The following is a 21,071-nucleotide window of genomic DNA, read 5'->3' on the forward strand; positions in this document are numbered from 1 at the left end:
AAAAATAAATAAAAAACGTTAGTAACATTAATGGAAACTGAAAACAATAAATACTATGGTAAAACCTGTTACTTGTTTACTGTATCATAAACAGTAAATCATACTAAAACATTATACAACATTTAAATCAGAGAAATTGTCAAATTTAACAAGGTAAAAGATGGTACAAATGTTAAAAGCCCTAAGTATTTTTTTCTTACATTGTAAGTATTTTATAGTTATATTAATATATTTATATATATATTTATCAACTGCAAATTGAATTAAAAGCAGTACCAATAAAGTAGTCGACATGAAAACGTCTTTCAGTAGACAAAAACTTAATAAAAGTTTTAAAAGTTGTGACTTGAGAAAATTATATGACCTTAGTACAGTGTGTCAATCTGTAACCGTTGACTGCAACATTGCATAACCATGGTTTTATGATATTTAGTGCAGTAAACATGTTTTATTGGGCGATTAGCACTTGATTAGCATTTGTTTACTACAAATACCATGGTCAAACTATGGTTAATTTTCGTAATCTGCACTAATTTTAAAATGGTGTCTAACTGACTAAAGTATATATATATATATATATATATATATATATATATATATATATATATACATATAAGTAATATGATATAAATAAAAATAAGCTGCTTATAGGTAATTAAGCAATATGGTTTTGTTGTTATTTAAATCAGCAGAAACTATAGAAAGTAAAATAAAGATTACCGAAATGTCGAAATAAATTGTATATTTTTCACATTACATTGTGGGAAAATGTGCTTTATTGTGACTAAAATATCACTATGAGAAATGTATTAATATTAATACAAACGTTATTTTCGTTATTTTTATTAATACAAATCCTTATTTTCGTGTAAAAAACACCCGTTCACCCACTACCATATATGTCTATGACCCACTACGACTGCTCAGGCTTGGAGAGACACTGCCATCTGTTGGTGGGTGCGTGTTACTGTATATCGGTGCGTCAGTCTGAGCTGACCAATCACAGCATGCCTACTGTTTTTGAATTATAGCGGCAGTATGGCGGAGCTTGGAAACAGTGAACTGTTGTTATTATTGACGTTTCGAGGCGGAGTACAGTTTGTTACATTCTCAACATCAAAACGGAAGTAAACGGGAGGAAGAAAAGACTGCGAGTTTTAATTCTTGAACAAAATAACTTTTAATTTACAATACGACTGTTTAATTACAGGATAACACTTGCAGGTCAGTTTTAGTTCATTTGTTTACGTAAATATATATTTTTAGTCTAATGACATGTTGCTTACCTCCGTGCACTCATTATTATAAATCAATGGAGACTGAAGTAAATGTCGGACATTCTTAAAACAATTTTAGTCAAAAGTGTTGCGTTTGGTTCCGTAAAATTATGGATGGATCAAAAGAAGGAGAAAACACATCATCTTTTAATAAAACAAAAGAAGTGAACAGGACTTATGTCATCTCAGCACTCACAAAATGTGGAGAAAACACATTTAAAACACCATCTTCTAGTGCCAGGCTCACTCTTCAGAGAAAACCCAGCAAACCCCATGTAAACCACCATGAAGAAACCAAACAAGAGAACCAAGGAAAAGAGAAACGCCTGACCCTTCAGCGCAGGACTAGAACAGGGTCCATGAACAGAACCAAAGTGCTGACCGAACCCAATCCAGCACCATCACCAGCAAAAAAGTCCCATGAAACCATTAAAACACCTGGGACAACCTCATGGCGTGCTCAGAAAACAAGTTCTGAGAAGGTCAGTGCCACCCATGATGAGGGTAGCACCGTTTCCACGCCTACAAGAAGAACCCAGTTTGAGAAATTAAGTGTCAAGAGAGACGTCTTTGAGAGGTTAGCTGTTAAAGATGCATCTAGACCCACAACTACTGGAAGACAGAAGCCACCACAGATGAGCACTGAAACCGGTGGAGCAACCAATGAGAAGGTTCAGATTGGTGCTTTAAATAGGCACATGACTCCAGCATCACATTCAGCACAGGTGAGGAGACCCACAACACTAATGAGCTCCACAACTCATGGAGGAACAAAAGTTTCCAGAGCCACTGCGGCTGAAGGACATGTTCCTCTTGAAGCTGTGAGCAGAACTCGACAACCTCAAGAACTGAAGATGGAGAACAGTACAGTCACTGTGGCAGTTCGAGTAAGACCTTTCAGTTCAAGGTAAGAATTGGTGTGTTTTTAAAATTGTAATTGGCGGCATGTTGTTTTGAGACAATTTTTGGTATGCAATTTTTTTTTTTAACATAAAAAGGTGATTTTGGCATGTCTATCTGACTGAATAAAGTTATCGACTCTACCCTGTTGACCCTTTTAAAAATATGTGACATTTTATAATACTGTGGCAACGTGGTATTTATTTTAACCCATCCTAAAACAAATTGGAAAGACAAGCATATGTGATCACATTTTTCCTTAATGATTTTTACACATTTGTCATTTTTACATTTTGATAGGATAGGATTCGTCAACCTCAACCATTCAATATTATTCAATTTATTATAAAAAAAAAAAATCAAGCAAACCTTTTTTTCGGGGGAAATAATACTTGGGAAACTAAATAATTATCAATGATAAATAATTATCAATAATTATATATATATATATATATATATATTAGGGGTGTTACAATATATCGTGTCACAATATATTGCAAACAAAAATGCACCAATATGCATCATGGATAGTGACAATATGTATTGTGTATAATTTCACCCAAAATCAAATTAAGCTTTCAAATTCCATTTTTAGAGTACTACATTAAACCACTATATATAATGTTGAATATAATGTATAATAATGCAATGGGGGGAATATTTGTGCGGGTCCTGATAATGCCAAATGTCTTATGTTATCATTTAAAAAAAATTTATTTTAAATAAATTATTTTAAATATATCTAGTCAGTGAAAGAGTGCAGCAATATTTGTCTAAAATAAGAATATAGAATCGTAAATATTGTTAATTTTGTCTTTCTTTTGTCCTGTATTGGGTTTCCAGAAGTCCAACCCTATTCATTTACACCCACAATGTAATTGTAATTTTAATCAACTGCACATTTTTGTTAACCTTTTATCATATGTTTTGGAGTATCGCAATAATATCGTATCATGAGTTCGGTATCATGATATGTATCGAATCGTGACATGAGGGAATCGTTACACCCCTAATATATATATATATATATATCAAGAATTTTTCAAGAAATTTGTAGTCTTTAAGATTTAAGATTTTATTATATATTTAATATTATTATATATTATTTTAGTGGACAATGCCACTTTGTGTCCGCAGGGAGAAGAATGAGAAGGCCCGTCAGGTGATCTTCATGGACAGCCAAGAAACTTTAGTGCAACATCCAGATACTAAACAAAACTACACATTTAGCTTTGACTTCTCTTTTTGCTCTATCGATGAATCGGATGCGAGTTTTGCAAGTCAGCAGATGGTTTATGAAACTCTGGCTCGGCCCTTGCTTGAAAGAGCATTTGAGGGATTTAACACGTGTCTTTTTGCCTATGGCCAAACAGGCTCTGGAAAGTCCTACACGTAAGTGATGTGTCTGCTTTTTAAATAAATATTTAAAACTACATATAGGTAAAACAGCTTACTATTTATGTCAATAATATAGAAGTGTGATTTTGGATGTTTTACAGTATGATGGGTTTTGGTGAAGAGGTTGGAGTTATTCCCAGATTCTGCGAGGAACTTTTCTCAAGATTGTCCACAACTGAAACCAAAGAGGTTACTGTCCCATAGAAGGATTATTTATTTAGAATGTACTGCTGAATTATAAATTAAAAATAGTGTGTTGAACTTTCTAAATGCAAGTTTACTTCTATTAAAGATCTCCTGCCATCTGGAGATGAGCTATTTTGAGGTGTACAATGAGAAAATCCATGATTTGCTGGTGGCAAAGGATGGACAGAACCAGAAGAAAATGCCTGTAAGTACAGCCACTCAATAAAACACATTAAATGCAATATAAATGTGTTTTTTTTTTGGTTACCCGATTGATCAGCAATTCCGTTCATTTCATGTCTTTTCCAGTTGCGTGTCAGAGAACATCCTGTTTACGGGCCTTATGTTGCAGACCTATCCACGTAAGCAAACATTTAATCCAAACGCCACGGTTACTTTGCTCATGGGGAACCTCAGAATTGTTTTATTGTTTTTACTTTGCATCTTAGTTTTGTTTAGTTATTTTATTGTTTTTCTTTGGTTTTGATTTAGTGCGTATTGGTTTGGATTCACTTGTTTTTGTCATTTTGTTGTGTTGTAGTTTTGCTTGGTTTTGGCTGTTTTTTGTTTTATTATTTTGTTGTGTTTTTATTTTTATTTTGTTGTGTTAATTGTTTGGATTTGGTCGTTTTTTTATTTGGTTTTGTTTGATTTTGTTTTATGTTGTTGTGTTGTAGTTTTTTTGTTTTATTATTTTTGTTTTGATATTTTGTAGTGTTTTTTTTATTTTGTGTTAATTGTTTGGATTTGGTTGTTTTTTTAATTTGGTTTTGTTTGATTTTGTTTTATGTTGTTGTAGTTTTGGCTGTTTTTTGTTGTATTATTTTTGTTGTGTTTTGTTATTTTGTTGTGTTAATTGTTTGGATTTGGTCATTTTTTTATTTGGTTTTGTTTGATTTTGTTTTATGTTGTTGTGTTGTAGTTTTTCTTGGTTTTGGCTGTTTTTTTGTTTTATTATTTTTGTTTTGTTGATTTGTTGTGTTTGGTTATTTTGTTGTGTTAATTGTTAGGATTTGGTCGTTTTTTATTTTATTTGGTTTTGTTTGATTTTGTTTTATGTTGTTGTGTTGTAGTTTTGCTTGGTTTTTGTTTTATTTTGTTGTTTTTTGGTTTTGTTCAGTTTACACGTTTTTGATTGGTGTGTATTGGTTTGGATTTAGTTCTTTTTCGTAATTTTGTTGTGTTGTAGTTTTTTGTTTTATTATTTTTGTTTTGTTATTTTGTTGTGTTAATTGTTTGGATTTGGTGTTTGTTATTTTATTTGGTTTTATTTTATTTATTCTTTTGGTTCTGGTTTATTTTGTTGTGTTGTAGTTTTGGTTGTTTTTCTCTTGTATTGTAGTTTTGTTGAGCTATTGTTTTGGTTTGTTTTGTTCTGTTCTTTTCTTGTGTTGTGGTTTGGTTTAGATTTATTTTTGTTTGGGATTCGGTTGTTTTCTGCCACTGTCACTAATCTCTCTGCTCTCTTTCAGGAATGTTGTCACGTCCTATGCTGATATTCAGGTAATTTTGGAATTTGCACGTCTGTTAACTTTATGATATTCAAAAACACATTTTGTATGCGTTTAACTCTAAATGGAACTTAATTTTTCCCTCCATCATCTTCACAGACTTGGCTTGAACTCGGTAACAAACAGAGAGCCACGGCCGCCACCGGCATGAACGATAAAAGCTCCAGATCGCACTCTGTTTTCACTCTGGTCATGACGCAAACTAAAGTAGGACCTTTAGATTTATTTGGTTACATTTCCCTTTTTGAACTGAGATGCTACTTTTACTTCAACCAACCAACAAATTAATAGATTGCATTTGTAATGCACAGACTGAGTTTGTGGAGGAAGAGGAGCACGATCACTACATCACCAGCCGGATAAACCTGGTGGATTTGGCAGGAAGTGAGCGGTGTAATTCAGCCCAGACCAGTGGAGACCGGCTCAGGGTAATCCAGCATCCAATAGCTCTGTTTATTCTGTGTCATGATTACCCAGAATGCATTCTGCTGCTGATTGTTCTCTACATGTTCTGACAATGATTGCATTACGACATTTTCTGACATGTTTGTGATGTGGATTTATTTATTTTTCCCAGGAGGGAGCAAGTATCAACAAGTCTCTGCTCACGCTGGGAAAGGTGATCTCATCGCTCTCAGAACAGGCTCAGAGCAGAAAGAAAGTCTTCACCCCATACAGAGAGTCAGTGCTCACATGGTGAGAAGCTTTTGCTTTCCACTTAGTTTTGAATTATATAATATTTTGCTGCAGTTTTGTTCAACAACAACAACACAAAACAGCATTCGCAGCCTTTATAATGCATTTTATTTTTTATCTGCCATGGTGTCAGGGTATTTCACTGTCTTTTTATTATTATATTTTCCTCTTTTTATCAGTCTTAAATTATATATATATATATATATATATATATATATATATATATATATATATATATATATATAATACAGGAATAAAATATAATTCTGTTTATATTATTTTATTACAATATGATTTATACAATAATAATAATGAATAAATTATAAATATATGTTATAATTTCATAAATGTAATAATACAATTTCTTATTATATATATCTTCTTTACATTTTAGATATTTATTTTATCATACCAGACCAGTCTTGTTTCTGTTTACTCAGCAAAAGTGGAAAATAATTTCAAAAGCGCAGAAAATGACATACATTTAAAAAAAAAAAAAAAAATTATAATTTATAAATTGGAAAATAAATTCTACATTTTTTAATGGAAGATTATCAAAACAAATGGGCGCTGATGAACTGTGTGCAACTGTGCAATAAGAATTTAAACGTGGCATAACATGCGAGATGTATTGCTGTCAATAGCAGCAGACGTGCTTCAGCTTCCTCTTGTGTTCAGGTTACTCAAGGAAAGCCTCGGTGGGAACTCCAAGACGGCCATGATCGCCACCCTGAGCCCTGCGGCCAGTAACATGGAGGAGAGCCTTAGCACGCTGCGTTACGCCCAGCAGGCCCGCATGATCATTAACATAGCCAAAGTCAACGAGGACACCAACGCCAAACTGATCCGAGGTCAGTCACCTGTCTGTTTGTGTTTATGCTGCTCCATCAGCTGTCATAACCATCAAGAAGGGTGTGTTGTGAGAAACGCACCAGCACAGCTCGCCTCTAGAGGGCAGCACATTCACTAATGAATTGTGTTGTGTACAGCCACAGGAATTAAAATGTATTTTTTTTTATGTCTTTGCATGGATAATTTGAATGTGCATGACATAACCTGTGTGTCCAGAGCTGAAAGCAGAGGTGGAGAAGCTCCGTGCGGCTCAGATGAGCGCTCAGGGCATCCAGCCAGAAAAAATGAGACTGTTTCAGCAGGAGATTGCCACTCTTAAGACTAAACTCTGTCAACAGGAGCACGAAATGGCTGAGGCTCACAGGTGCGTGCATATACAAAACTCAGTGTTATGACTAAAGGCTCACTAATTTCTGAATTTAACCGTTTTTTGAGAGACATGAACTGATTGTAATGATGAAAGCGGGCGCGTTACCAGAATGTAGCAGAACTACTTTAAGAATAAATTCCTTTTTTTTTTTTTGTCCCTTTTTATTTTTGTGTTCAGCTTATTGACGACCTGATTTTAAATGGCGTATTACTACTGTTATTATTATTAATAATTTAAATATAACAATAATAGTAAAAATACATAATATTATAAATAAATTAAATTAATAGTTTGATATATATATATATATATATATATATATATATATGTATGTGTGTGTGTTTATTCAGCAAGCATGTATTATACTGATCAAAAGTGACAGTAAATACATTTATAATGTTACAAAAGATTATATTTATTTCAGATAAATGCTGTGGACTTTATATTAATTAAAAAATCCTGAATTGAAAAAATATTACTGTATATAAATAACTGTTTTCAACATTGATAATAAGAATAAGAAATGTTTCTTTAGCAGTAAATCGGCATAAGAGAATCATGTGACATTGAAAACTAGAGTAATGATGCTGAAAATTGAGCTTTGATCACAGATATAAATTACATGTTATAATATATAGAAAAGTTGAACACTACAATAGAAATTGTAATAATATTTCACAATACATATATGTAATATATATATATATATATATATATATATATATATATAATTATTTTTTTTATCAAATAAATTATACAACCTTGATGAGCATGATAGACTTTTCATGTTGAAATAATCTTACTGACCCAAGCTTTTGAACAAGTAATGTAGTTAAAAATAATCAAATTATGTTTTATGCTCAGTAAGTGAAATTATACATTTTAATATTTTACCTTTATATGAACCAAAAATAAGAATGCATGTGAATAAACATGTTTACTAAAATCTTGGTAGTGGAGACAACTGTAAGCTCTCTGATGTTACTGCAGAAATTCAAGCCCGTAGCCGGGTTAGTTTGAGGGTACAGAATTTACAAAGCCGAAAGCACATTTCCTCGCCATCTCTGCTGGCGGTATGTTAGAGGGTTGAAACATATTTGGCTGTTTTCCCAACCCATGACATCATGTTGACATCAGTGGAAAAGTAAAGCCGTTCAGACGGAGTAGTCATGTTATGATGAATATAATTATATTTGAATAAAAGAATGCGAAGACAGTTTTTCCATTGGAATAGCATGCATAGAAGAATGCATGCCATGGAATATTTTGTTTATAATGTTTATATGAATTTCTGTTTGTTTTTTTTTTAATTAAAATTATATTAAATGAAATAGAATTCTACAATATAAATATAGAAAAATTACACATACTAATTATAAACTTTTTTTATTTTATAAGATTTTCTCACAAACTTGGACTAAAATGTTGGTTTTTAAAAGTACAGTTGAATTACATCAGGGTTTTTATTGATTTATTTATTAATATGTGCAGAACATGGAAGGAAAAGCTGGAAGAGGCAGAGAGGAGAAAGCGTGAGGAAACCAAAGAGCTGCAGGTAATCAAACTCTTGCTAATAACAGTCAGACTTCAATGTCTGATGGATCGATGAGCTTTTTCAAATGTTTCATGGCCATTTTCTTTCTTTCTTCACTTTCTTTGTCGGTTTATCCTCGTTCAGCGTTCTGGCGTCACCTTTAAAGTGGATAATCGGCTGCCTAACCTTGTGAACCTGAATGAGGATCCGCAGCTGTCGGAGATGCTGCTGTACATGATTAAAGAGGGCGAGACCAAGGTCGGCAAGCTCAAGTCTGAGTCGGCCCACGACATCCAGCTGTCCGGAGCTCTCATCGCTGATGAACACTGGTGAGACAGATCACATCCACAGGCTAGGTGCAGCCACTTCATTTACTTTGTTTTTGATTTGTTTAAAAGGAACAAATCAGGTTAAAGGAGTAGTTCACTTTTCAAAAAACTTTTGCTGATAATTTACTCACCCCCATGTCATCCGAGATGTCCATGTCTTTCTTTCTTCAGTCGAAAAGAAATTAAGGTTTTTGATGAAAACATTCCAGCATTTTTCTCCATATAATGGACTTCATTGGGAACCAAACGGTTCAAGGTCCAAAAGACAGTTTCAGTGCAAACTGTTCAAAGGGATTTAAACAATTCCAGACGATGAATAAGGGTCTTATCAAGTGAAAGATCGATCTGTCTGTCTGTCTGTCTATGTCTATCTGTCTGTCTGCCTGTCTATATATCTATCTATCTGTCTGTCTATCTGTCTATCTATCTATCTGTCTGTCTGTCTGTCTGTCTGCCTGCCTGTCTGTATGTCTATCTATCTGTCTGTCTGTCATCTATCTATCTGTCTGTATGTCTATCTATCTATCTGTCTGTCTGTCTGTCATCTATCTGTCTGTCTGTCATCTATCTATCTGTCTGTCTGTCTGTCTGCCTGTCTATATGTCTATCTATCTATCTGTCTCTCTGTCGTCTATCTGTCTGTCTGTCTGTCTGCCTGTCTATATGTCTATCTATCCATCTGTCTGTCTATCTGTCTGTCTGTCTGCCTGTCTATATGTCTATCTATCTATCTATCTGTCTGTCTGTCTGTCGTCTATCTATCTGTCTGTCTGTCTGTCGTCTATCTGTCTGTCTGTCTGTATGTCTATCTGTCTGTCTGTCTGCCTGTCTATATGTCTATCTATCTGTCTGTCTGTCGTCTATCTATCTGTGTGACTGTCTGCCTGTCTATATGTCTATCTATCTGTCTGTCTGTCTGCCTGTCTATATGTCTATCTATCTGTTTGTCTGTCTGCCTGTCTATATGTCTATCTATCTGTCTGTCTGTCGTCTATCTATCTGTGTGACTGTCTGCCTGTCTATATGTCTATCTATTTGTCTGTCTGTCTGCCTGTCTATATGTCTATCTGTCTGTTTGTCTGCCTGTCTATATGTCTATCTATCTATCTATCTATCTGTCTGTCTGTCTGTCTGTCGTCTATCTATCCGTCTGTCTGTCTGCCTGTCTATATGTCTATCTATCTATCTGTCTATCTATCCGTCTATCTGTCTGTCCAACTGTCTATCTGTCTGTCTGTCTGTCTGTCTGTCTGTCTGTCTGTCTGTCTATCTATCTATCTATCTATCTATCTATCTATCTATCTATCTATCTATCTATCTATCTATCTATCTATCTATCTATCTATCTATCTATCTATCTATCTATCTATCTATCTATCTATGAACTTTGAGCATTAGATAATAAGGTAATCAAATTTTAAAAATAGAGGAAATGAACATGAGCAAATAAATATCTAATATCAAATGATATGTTTCCAATATTCCATCTTGTTTTCAGTGTCATCTCCAGTGTGAAAGGTTCCGTAAGCATTAAACCAATGCCGAACGCCAAGACCTTTTTGAATGGAAATCTTGTGTCTGAGGTCACGGTTCTCCACCACGTACGTTTTTGTTCCTGTTCTCTAGCGAAATCTCTGAAATGATGTCCATTCTAAGAATATAAATCAAAAAATTGTTAATTCTATTTTAGGGAGACCGTGTGATTCTCGGAGGAGATCACTACTTTCGGTTCAACCACCCCGCTGAGGTTCAGAGCGGGAAGCGCGCGTCCTGTTGGAGCAGTGGAGATGGTCAAAAAGACTTTGAGTTTGCCAAAAACGAACTGCTATCGGCCCAGAGAGCTCAGTGAGTATAAGCCCAAGATTGTCCACTACCTCATATTTGACTTTCTTGATTTTTATCGTCACTTTTCCTCATAGACTTGAGGCGGAGATTGAGGAGGCTCGGTTGAAGGCCAAAGAGGAGATGATGCAGGGCATTCAGGTGGCCAAAGAGATGGCTCAGAAAGAGCTGAGCGAACAGAAGGGTCTGTACGAGAGCAGGATCAGAGCTCTGGAGAGAGAGCTGGTAAGCAGATGCATGTCAATGGATAGCACGTGTGACTCCAGTGTTCTCCAGTTAATCTAATGCATCCTTAGGAGGAGGAGAGCAAAAGGAAAAGAGAACAGGAGCTGGATAAAAAGAGGGTCGTCAGCCAGATTGAGCAACTGAATACAGCAAAGACTCTATTAGAGCAAGAAGTCAACAGCCATAAAAGACGTCTGCAGATGGAGGCCCAGGCTACTAGACAGGTACAGAAAGACCAGATTAAATCAAAATTGATGCCCATTTGTGAATTTGAGTAAAAGTCAACACATAACGGGAATTAATATGATTAGCCTTTGGCTTGACTATGTTATCAAACCGCTAATGTTACATAAACTATGTTCTCATTTGCCATCTCACCTACCAGCTGCCTTCTGACAATCAGTATCATTAGAAATAATGATAGGAAAAGCCCCGGCTCACTCATTGATTGGATTGGTTACGTGTTTATTTCAGTTGGAATTGGTCTTTGTTACACTGCAGTTTTAAAGTTTCGTAATGATGTTTTGGAGTCTCCTACAACAATTTTACATACATTAAAGATCAAACAACTGTTTAATTTTCTCATAATATACATTTTCAATGATTCTCAAATGACTCGTGACTCGTCAGATGAATGAATCTCTCAAAATTCCTCCTTTCCGCGAGCTACTCTGCTCTGATTGGCCAGACAGCTCAATCTGCTGTGATTAGTGATTGGTCTACCGTACATATATTTAGGTTGTTATAATATTTATTTAGTTCTTTTTTAGTTATTATTTATTTAGTGAATTTAGTTAGATGTAGTTATTTAGTTATATTGTTTCTCAGTTTTATATTATTTATTTAGTTATAGTTATTTGTTCAATTAAGTCTTAATTATATTATTTATTTATTTAATGAATTTAGTTATGCTATTTCTTTAGTTATGGTTAATTTATTTAGTTTAGTCATTTTATTTTTATTTTGTTATATTATTTATTTGGTTGTTTTTTTATTTACTTTTTATTTATTTATTTTTGTGAATTTTTACCTTTTGTTATTTGGTTTAGTTAGTTTTAATTGTATTATTTACTTAATTTTACTTATATTATTTATTTTGTTTTGTTTGTATTTAGTTTATTCAATTAGTACTTTTTATTTAGTGAATTTAGTTAGCCTAAGTTTTTTTTTGTTTAGTTTAATCATTTAGTTTAACAACAATAATAATAATTCAGTTAGTTAGATTTAAGTAATTTATTCAGTTAGTTCTTAGTTATGTCATTTATATAGTTATATTTAACTATTGTTTAAACATTTTTTCTATGTTTAAACATTTATTTTGTCTATGTTTGAACATTTTTGACTTATTCAGATTTTTAAAAAACATTTCATAGGCGATGGCTGATCATGATATCCGGCAAACTAAAATTGTGGAGGCCCTCGAGGCAGAGAAAAAGAAGCTTGCAGAAGATTTTGCTCAGATTGAGAGGAAACGTGCTCTTAAAATGACCCAGACCCATAAAACAGGTACATGGACACTTTTCGTTTGAAAGACATGAAGTTTTCCATTAACAACGTTCTTAACAGCATGGTATTTACCATATTTGTCTTCAATGTTTGCAGCCTGCCCACAGTGGGACTCAATGAAGCTGTCTTTGATGATCGAAGAAGCAAACAAAATCAGTGCCAAACTCCGGAAACACACAGTTTTCAGCAGGTACAGTTATTCTAGAAAAGTTAGTCCGAGTAGTTTGTGAGGACAACATTTATAAAACATAGCTATTCAGTAATAGCTAGTTAGTCTTTTTATCAATAAGCAGGCTGTTATTTTTAATTCTCCCTCGTTCATTTTGGACATAAAAGTGTTTGAATGGAAAAAGATGTGGGTTTGTGTTTTCACAACAGACATGAGACCGATAAAGAGAGCGAGAGTGGAGACGCCCAACTGCAGGTCCAAGTTCAGAACACCAAACTGGGAATTTCCACCTTCTGGAGTCTGGAGAAGTTCCATAGCAACTTGGCTGCCATGAGGGAGCTGGAGCAGGTGGCGTAATAAAAGATGTTCACACAGTTATAGGCGTAAACGTGCTGCTTGTGCTAGTGTGCATGGTGACGTTTCTGTAGCGAAGGAAATGCCACGACACATGGTTCAAAACCACAATATACGTACATAGTAAATGTGTTGGCTTTTTGTCAAGTCAAGTCATCTTCATTTATATAGCGCTTTTAACAATGTAGATTGTTCCAAAGCAGCTTTACAGTGATAATAGGGAATTAAAATAACAGATTGTTTTGGCTTTATGACAGAAGTTACTTTCCAGCTAAAGTTAGTTTTAATTGATTCACTTCCGTCGCAACGATCATTAGTTATTAACTTAGGGGCTGCTTATACGATACCGTTTTAAGAGCTTGCTTAAATTCTGGGGAGCTAAACCATTTAGTGCTTTGTAAGTAATGAGCAATATTTTTAAATGTATAATATGTTTAATGCAGAGCCAATGCAGGGTTTACAGACCTGGGCAAATATGGTCATACTTCCTGGCTGCTGCTGTGTTTTGGACCAGCTGTAGTTTGTTTATTAACCATGCAGGGGCTTGATGTCATGAACGCATGAACTAATTGTTCCGCATTGGTCAGTGAGAGCATATGATGTAATTTACATATATTTTTAAGATGGAAAAATGTGGTTTTGCAGATACCAGACACATGTCTTTCAAATGAAAGATTGCTACCAAAGAGCACACCCAGCATTTTGTGTGCGCGTTGTTTTCTTGACTTGTTTTTGTTTTGTTTAACATTTTGTGTAGATTCTCACTTCACATTTTGCTTTATTTATTTATTTATTTATTGCTTTATTTATTTTTTTGTTTGTCTTGTGTAGCATTTCACTTGACATTAGGAAGTTATTTTAATTTATTATTAAGTATTATTATTTTATTTAGTTTAGTTTTGTGTTATTTCACTCAAAGAATCGGTGTTTCGTTTTATTGTTTTTTTATTTATTTTTTGTCTTGTAATTTATATTTATTTAGTGTTTCTGTCTTATCTTGTTTTTTTTTTTTTTGTATTTTGTCTTGTGTAGCATTTCACTTGTTGATATCGAAAGTTATATTAATTATTTATTCTTATTAATAATTGTTATAATTTTATTTAGTTTAGTTTTGTGTTATTTAAAATATTTTTATTCTGTGTTTAGTTCCGTTTTGTTTTATTTATTTATTATTATTTTTGTCTTGTGTAGCATTTTATTTGACATTGGGAAGTTGTTTTAATGTATTTTATTTAGTTAATTTTTTATTTATTTGGTGTTTAGTACAGTTTTATTTTATTTAGGTTTTTTTGTTTGTTTTGTGCATCATTTTACCTGACATTGGAAACTTAGCGCTACACTTGACTTGGAAACAGTGTTGCATATTTAACCTAGAACTTACAATAATACATGAGGCCATTTGAAGCCTGTTTATTTCCTTGTAATGACCCAGTAAAAGCAGGAAGCATGTAGTATTGGCATTTGTTCTTATTATCATAAAAGAATCGGAGGCTAAATCAAGTCTGATGTTTATTGGCTGTAGGGGGAGAGCGCCTCTAAAGATGACGATGTGTTTTACGACCCTAATGATGAGTGGGAACAGGACCTATCTGCCTCTTCTTCAACTTCATCTTTCTCTCGCAGAAGGTATTTGAATTTATTAGTCCGACTCCTCAATGGTGCGGTTCTGCTCTCTGTACTTGAGGAACAAAAGAACAGAAGTATACTTTGTGCCCAAAACTGGTTCTTGTCTTCCACCATGATGTTATTAACCAAGCCTTCAGGAAAAGCACATTCCTGCAGCATTTTTGTTTGACCTATTTTCATTGCCTTTTCAAGTCTGTATTTTAATCAAAACCCCTTCTACACCTCTGAAGCCCTTCTTCTCAAAGCTTAACTGTAGATGTTCCTTTGCTTTTCTGGATGTGATTTCCTTGTCTTTCACTCCCTGAAATGAACAGTAAATTATGTTCAACTCAAAGTGTACATCATGTGTTGACGACGAATTATATGACTGATAATAATGGTTCAATTTTAAATGTATCTGTATCTCTTTTGATTTTGTTTCCCAGGAGTAGAAGTTTGCTAAAGGGGAGGAGGATATCTGGGCGTCTCTATGAGATCCGAGTGCACCCTATTCAAAGCCTACATTGTGGTCCGTCACAGTCCTCTGGTAAAGTACCTTTTATGTCATCTATATGTGTGTAATGAAGTGGCTTTATTATGTAAAGTTTAATTGTTTAAATGATTTTATTAGCCTAGCACAGATTTAACATCATTTAAATTTAGGGTTGGGAATCGAAAATCGATTCCAATTCTGGGTCAGGGTTAGGATCCGGATCCTAACCCTACTTAAGGTCATGAATCATTTACTTGTTATAAAATTTAACATTTATTATAAAATATTATCAACACCACAACATTCTGTAAAATATAAGAATTGTCAATTTTGATTTTATGGCGATCGACCCCACCACACACATTTAATGTCAATGGGGTCCAAACAGTGCTGTTTTGGTCCCCATTGACTTTCATTGTATGGGAACCTTCTTCAAAGTGCCTTAAAATTCAGTTTAGATAAGCAAAGCTTTTTAGGTTTGTTGAACATATTTTATTATTGTTGTTATTTTATTATTATTATTAGGGTTAGGCTAAACCCTAAATTATTGTAACAAACTATTAGGCTGAATTCAAATGATTTAAAAATGAAAACTAAACAAATGCATACAATCAGTAAAACTTAAAATGAAAACTAAACATAATAATAATAAACGAATAAATAATAAAAATGAATGCTAAGCAATTAAACCCTAAAATAGTATTTAAATAAATATAGGACCCTATCTCTCTGGGAAATGAGTGGCTTTTAATATACCGTGTCTTTTTATCAGGGCTGATGAACAAGCCGCCCTCCCTGCACTCTACCACGTCTGACTCCGCCCTCCCGGGCATCTGCAAAGATCTGATTGGCTCTGCCGTCTCACGCCTGCGCTCCTGTCAGTCTGCCGAAGAGCACGAAAGCTTGGCCGATAAACTGACCCTAGACCTGCTGGCGGTTCACAGCGCCGTGAGGTCCATCGCGGACCTTTACGAGCACCTTGACGACGACAGTCAGGAGAACCGTAAGCGACCAAACTTTTTTGAACAGACCTAAATCAACAGAGCCATTCATCAGTGTCAATATTCAGCTCAGTATGAATGCACAACACCTCTGTCATCACAGCGCTACACAAAGAGCCTCATTTCGTTCTGTTTGTGTGTATGTGAACAGTGTTTGCCTGCAGTGCTGAAGCCCAGACTCATCTGGTGAAGGCCACCTCCGCTGTTGAAAGGGCCGTGTTCATTACGATGCACTGGGTCTCCAACATGAATCCCAGCTCTAACACAGTGTCTCAGAGAGCCGAGGAGCTCAAGACGGAGGTCAAGAAAATCGGAGGCTACCTTCAATTACTCATTCAGGTGCTCATCTATGTGTTCTGTCCAACAACATATACTGGATCTCATTTAACGATAAATGAAACACAATGTACTATTGTATACTATGTCACGATCTGCGCGAGTGGCATTTACGACAGTAACGTTAAATAAGAGTACTCCACAGCGACTCTAGGGGTCGCCGTTTGACAAAAACGGGATTCCTGCCTGGTGTCCCTTTAAAAGAACCTTTGTTTCTTGTATTGTTTTCCTACATTAAAACACACAAAAAATATATATAAAAACAAAACAGTAATAATAAAAATAACAATAATTATCTATTTATTTGTTTTATTTGTCTATTTATTTATCAATTAAATGTAAATGTTTTAAAATCATTTCTTTAATTTAGTGATTTTCTTTAATTTAGTTAAATTAAATATAATTTTATGTTAATTTTAATATATATATGCTAACATAAATGTTAGGAGACATTTTCATAATCTATTTTGATTTATTTATTATTTGTACTGATTATATATATATATATATATATATATATATATATATATAGACAGATACAACTTTTAATTAAAAAAATTATTACAAAATGTGAATTATATGTAAAATAAATGTTAGGAGACATTTTCATAATCTATTTTGATTTATTTATTATTTGTACTGATTATTGAGTGGTTTAAATTTGCATGTCTACATATATATATATATATGTGTATATATATATAGACAGATACAAGATATACAGACTTACAATTATTACAAAATGTGTATATGTAATATTAAATGTGTATTATTGTATTATAAAATGCAAATGTGGAAAAGCAACAGTGTTTCTGCGGGTCTTAAAAAGGTCTTAAATCCAATACAAATATTTAAACAATAAATCAAGATATATTTACTTGAGGTGTAAACATAAAAATTAAGTCTTGGAAAACTAATTAAAATTAAGTGAGTTTATAACAAGAACAAGATCAAATGTTACTTGTTTGGTTTTAAAAATGTATCTTTATAAAAGCTGCAGAAACCAGATTATTAAATACCATGGAAGTATTGTTGATTTGTTAGTTCATGTACTAATGCAGTTAACTAATGGGATTTGTGTTTCAACATTGGAATTTTGGGTAATTATTTTGGCCTTACAAGACCGTGTTGGTCTTTCTGTGTCTTCGTCCTTTAGGGTTGTGACTCTGAGATCTCCTCCATGGTAACAGAGGCCCAGAGGAAGGTTGCTGATTGTATGAACGTGGCTCTCAAAACTATCGGTTTGCTGGCGGCAATGAATGGGACTGATCTTCATTTGTCTGAACTTGGTTCGGAGGACATAAACAATGTGGGTAGATTCGCTCATATTTTGCACTTGCTGACGTTTACTTAGGAAGGGTTTGACCAGTTTTTAATTGCTCTTTCTCTTTAGAGGTCAGTTGTGGATTCGTTGCAGGATGGGATGCTTCAAAGCGTGACAGATCTTCTCTTCATGGGTCAGAAAATCTCTTCTGAGATGGTTCAAGACACTCAGATGAGTCGCGCTGGATCACCGGTAAGTTCTCTTAATAAATATTTCACTTAAAGGTGAATTGGGTAATATTTAGGAGAATTTGTTGCACAGAAATGCAATAAATATATATATATATATAACTATGTTTTTAGTGGTATATAAAGACCTTACATAATGAACCGTTATGTTTGTACCTTAGAATGAGCCATTTCTATCTAAATACACTGTCCCCTTACATTGAAATAGCCGAATTTTGAGCCGACGTGTTTCTACAGTAGCCCTAAACGGACAAATGTTACTATGTTGTTCTTCATGCAAAGTAGCTAGCTAAAGTCAGCGAATGAAACACTGTCACAATGATGAACAAGTAACAATAATATTCGCAATAACATATTGTTGTATTGAATAATCAAGTAAACCTGGCTACTCTCTGCTCTACGACGTCCTTTCCACCATAGCTTCTGTTGGTTGCAATTCGCAACCTCACCAGTAGATGCTGTTAAAAATTACACGGTGCACCTTTAACAAATAACATGGAATATTATATTATTATATAACTCAAGAAATAACCTTACAATGAAATCTTGATGGATCCAAATAATAGTGTAAATACATTTAAATGTTTTATATGAACTGATTTAAATATACGCTTTAGCACCATTTTATAATCTTTGTTGATTTTTATGTTTTACAGATTCAGCAGTCTGCAATATATGATGTCGCCCACTCTCTGAAAAGCTACTTCGACTGCTGTTTGTCGGTACGCCTTACAAACAGCTGTTTTTGTCATTGAGGTTAAATGTTTTGGATTGATGACTACCCCAACAATGAATGAGGGGGACAGTGCTTGTAAAACGTCGAACCTGAGCGGTCTTATCACACGTCTTGGGTCGTTTTGCTGTTTAGAAAATAAATGGGTTGAGTAAAGCGTCATCTGTCACCTTAATGAGGCTGTAACTGTTATCTTCAATACACAAACTACAGGCTCGATGTTTTTGTTCAACAAGAGAATGGGATGCTGGGATAAGGAAAAATGGATCCATCTCCCATTTCCTTAAACCCGCCCACCGTTGCTAAACCATGCGGGCTAAAACCAATAAGAGACCCAGTAATATATTCATTTGAAAAAATAAAACGTTAATTAAAAAAATAAATGTTTTATTATATATATATATATATATATATATATATAAAATAAATGTTTTATTTTTTTTAAACTGGGTCAGTAATATATATACATAAAAAACATTTATTTATATATATATATATGTTTTTATATATATTACGGAGTCTCTTATTTGTACAAAAAACAAATATTGTACATCAAACAAAAAACAAATCCTTATTTTATTTGTTTGAGTTCCTGCTTTGGTTATTTGTTATTAGGTTTTATCATTTGTTTATCATTATCATTTATTTTTATTTAGGTTTTATATTATTTTTCAGTTTTAGTTTTTATTTGTTTTTATCTTGATTTTTTTGAAGTTTGTTTGGTTTCTGTTTTCATTTATTTAGTTTTTGGTTTACAGTTTTTAATGATTGTTTTTTATGGTGGGGGGGTTGTTTTGGGTTTGGTTTTTGTTTAGTTGAGTTTTTAGTGTGGTCTTTATTTTTTGTTTTAATTTTTAATTTGTTTTTTTGGGAGGTTTGTTTGGTTTTATTTGGTGGGGTTTTTGTTTGGTTGTAGTAATGTTTCTTTCTTGGATGTTGTTTGAGTTTTTTGTTTAGTTTTGTTTTTGGGATGTTTGTTTGGTTTGGTTTAGTTTTGTTTGGATTTTTGTTTGCTTTGGATTTCATGTTTAAGAGCTGTTTGTTCACATCTGCTTTTTCACAGGAGAGGTCAGGTTCCACTGAGAATCGTTCAGAGGAAGATGAAGGATCAGACTCGTGTGATGTTCATAGCACCACCGTTAAACTCCTCAAGCTGAACAAGGCGATCAAAGACCTCCACTCGTCTCTGTCGCGGTATCTGAGAGGTAAGGCATTCTTTCCACAATAACATGCATATTAAATGCACACGTTAACTTATGACAAATATGTGATATGACTTAATTTTATTAATGTGTAATACAGGGAGTGGCGATGCTGGCCTTAGTCAATCTATACTGTCTTCATCCAAGACGATTGATGATGTCATCAATGGCCTTCAGTGCGAAATGGACGGAAGACGTTCCGGCAGTCTTCAGCTTCCGTGTGTGAAGAACGTCATGGTTGCCCGTGATAAAGTGCACTCTGCGCTGCAGGCTTTGCCTGAGGTGTTTGATAAATGCACAGACGGAACGCAGAGGCTGGACACAGATAGAAACTTTGTTACTCAATGGTATCTAAATGGCAACTCAAGTCGGACCGTGCCTAAAATTGTGTATTCTCTTTCCTCTGGTATTAGCACATGTTCCAGAGATGCCCGCTGGGTGTGATTTGGATTTAAGGGGTACTAGTCATGAATATAACCACATTGGCTATAATGGTTACTGCTAAAATTGGCTCACTTTTCATTTTGATGTATTTGTATGCACTCATTCAGGCCTACCAAAATTGTATTTAATTGTAGGATTTTAATGAAGGGCTTAATAGTATAACTTAAAAAGATGGGTTTCTGTGTATTTTGCAAGTGATCAAGCACATAAGTCTTTTATAAATTGTGCACTTCTGGATATATTTTTGCACTATATTTTTCACAATTTCATTCCCGTATTTTTTTAGCATTTGTAGCAGCATTTACTTTGGATCATGTAATTGTTTCACACTAATTTATACTCTCATTAATAAACACTCACTGGGCTAAGAAGTCTGGTGTCCTATTTAAACATACATTATGTCCCCACAAAGATGGCAATATATGAAATCCTTTTCCTTGTGGGGAAATGTTTTGGTCCCCATGAGGAAAACAATGGTGATGGAGTTTGTTTTTGTTGTTGAAAATCCTAAAATGCAGAGAGTTTTCTATGAAGGGTAAGGTTAGTGTAAGTGAATAGAATATCGGTTTGTACAGTAAAAAAAAAAATGTGTTTGT

At 34.0% G+C, this 21,071-nt stretch overlaps 1 protein-coding gene across 1 annotated transcript; it reads left to right on the plus strand.

The window, feature by feature from the left end:
- Positions 1–1,019: 1,019 nt before the first annotated feature.
- Positions 1,020–20,861, plus strand: kif14 (kinesin family member 14). Its single transcript, XM_039695025.2, has 29 exons — positions 1,020–2,184; positions 3,315–3,569; positions 3,677–3,764; positions 3,868–3,966; positions 4,071–4,123; positions 5,234–5,264; positions 5,372–5,479; positions 5,584–5,700; positions 5,850–5,968; positions 6,647–6,819; positions 7,037–7,184; positions 8,682–8,745; positions 8,869–9,053; positions 10,552–10,654; positions 10,744–10,898; positions 10,973–11,120; positions 11,192–11,344; positions 12,494–12,626; positions 12,723–12,816; positions 13,005–13,143; positions 14,672–14,775; positions 15,201–15,301; positions 16,020–16,250; positions 16,400–16,587; positions 17,741–17,893; positions 17,978–18,100; positions 18,753–18,818; positions 19,893–20,034; positions 20,132–20,861. Exons 1-29 carry the CDS (start codon positions 1,388–1,390, stop codon positions 20,473–20,475), a joined length of 4,614 nt encoding a protein of 1,537 aa, XP_039550959.2. The 5' UTR covers positions 1,020–1,387; the 3' UTR covers positions 20,476–20,861.
- Positions 20,862–21,071: the final 210 nt, after the last annotated feature.

This window comes from Pimephales promelas, chromosome 2 (assembly GCF_988280905.1).
Source record: "Pimephales promelas chromosome 2, fPimPro1.hap1.1, whole genome shotgun sequence".
Lineage (NCBI taxonomy): Eukaryota > Metazoa > Chordata > Actinopteri > Cypriniformes > Leuciscidae > Pimephales > Pimephales promelas.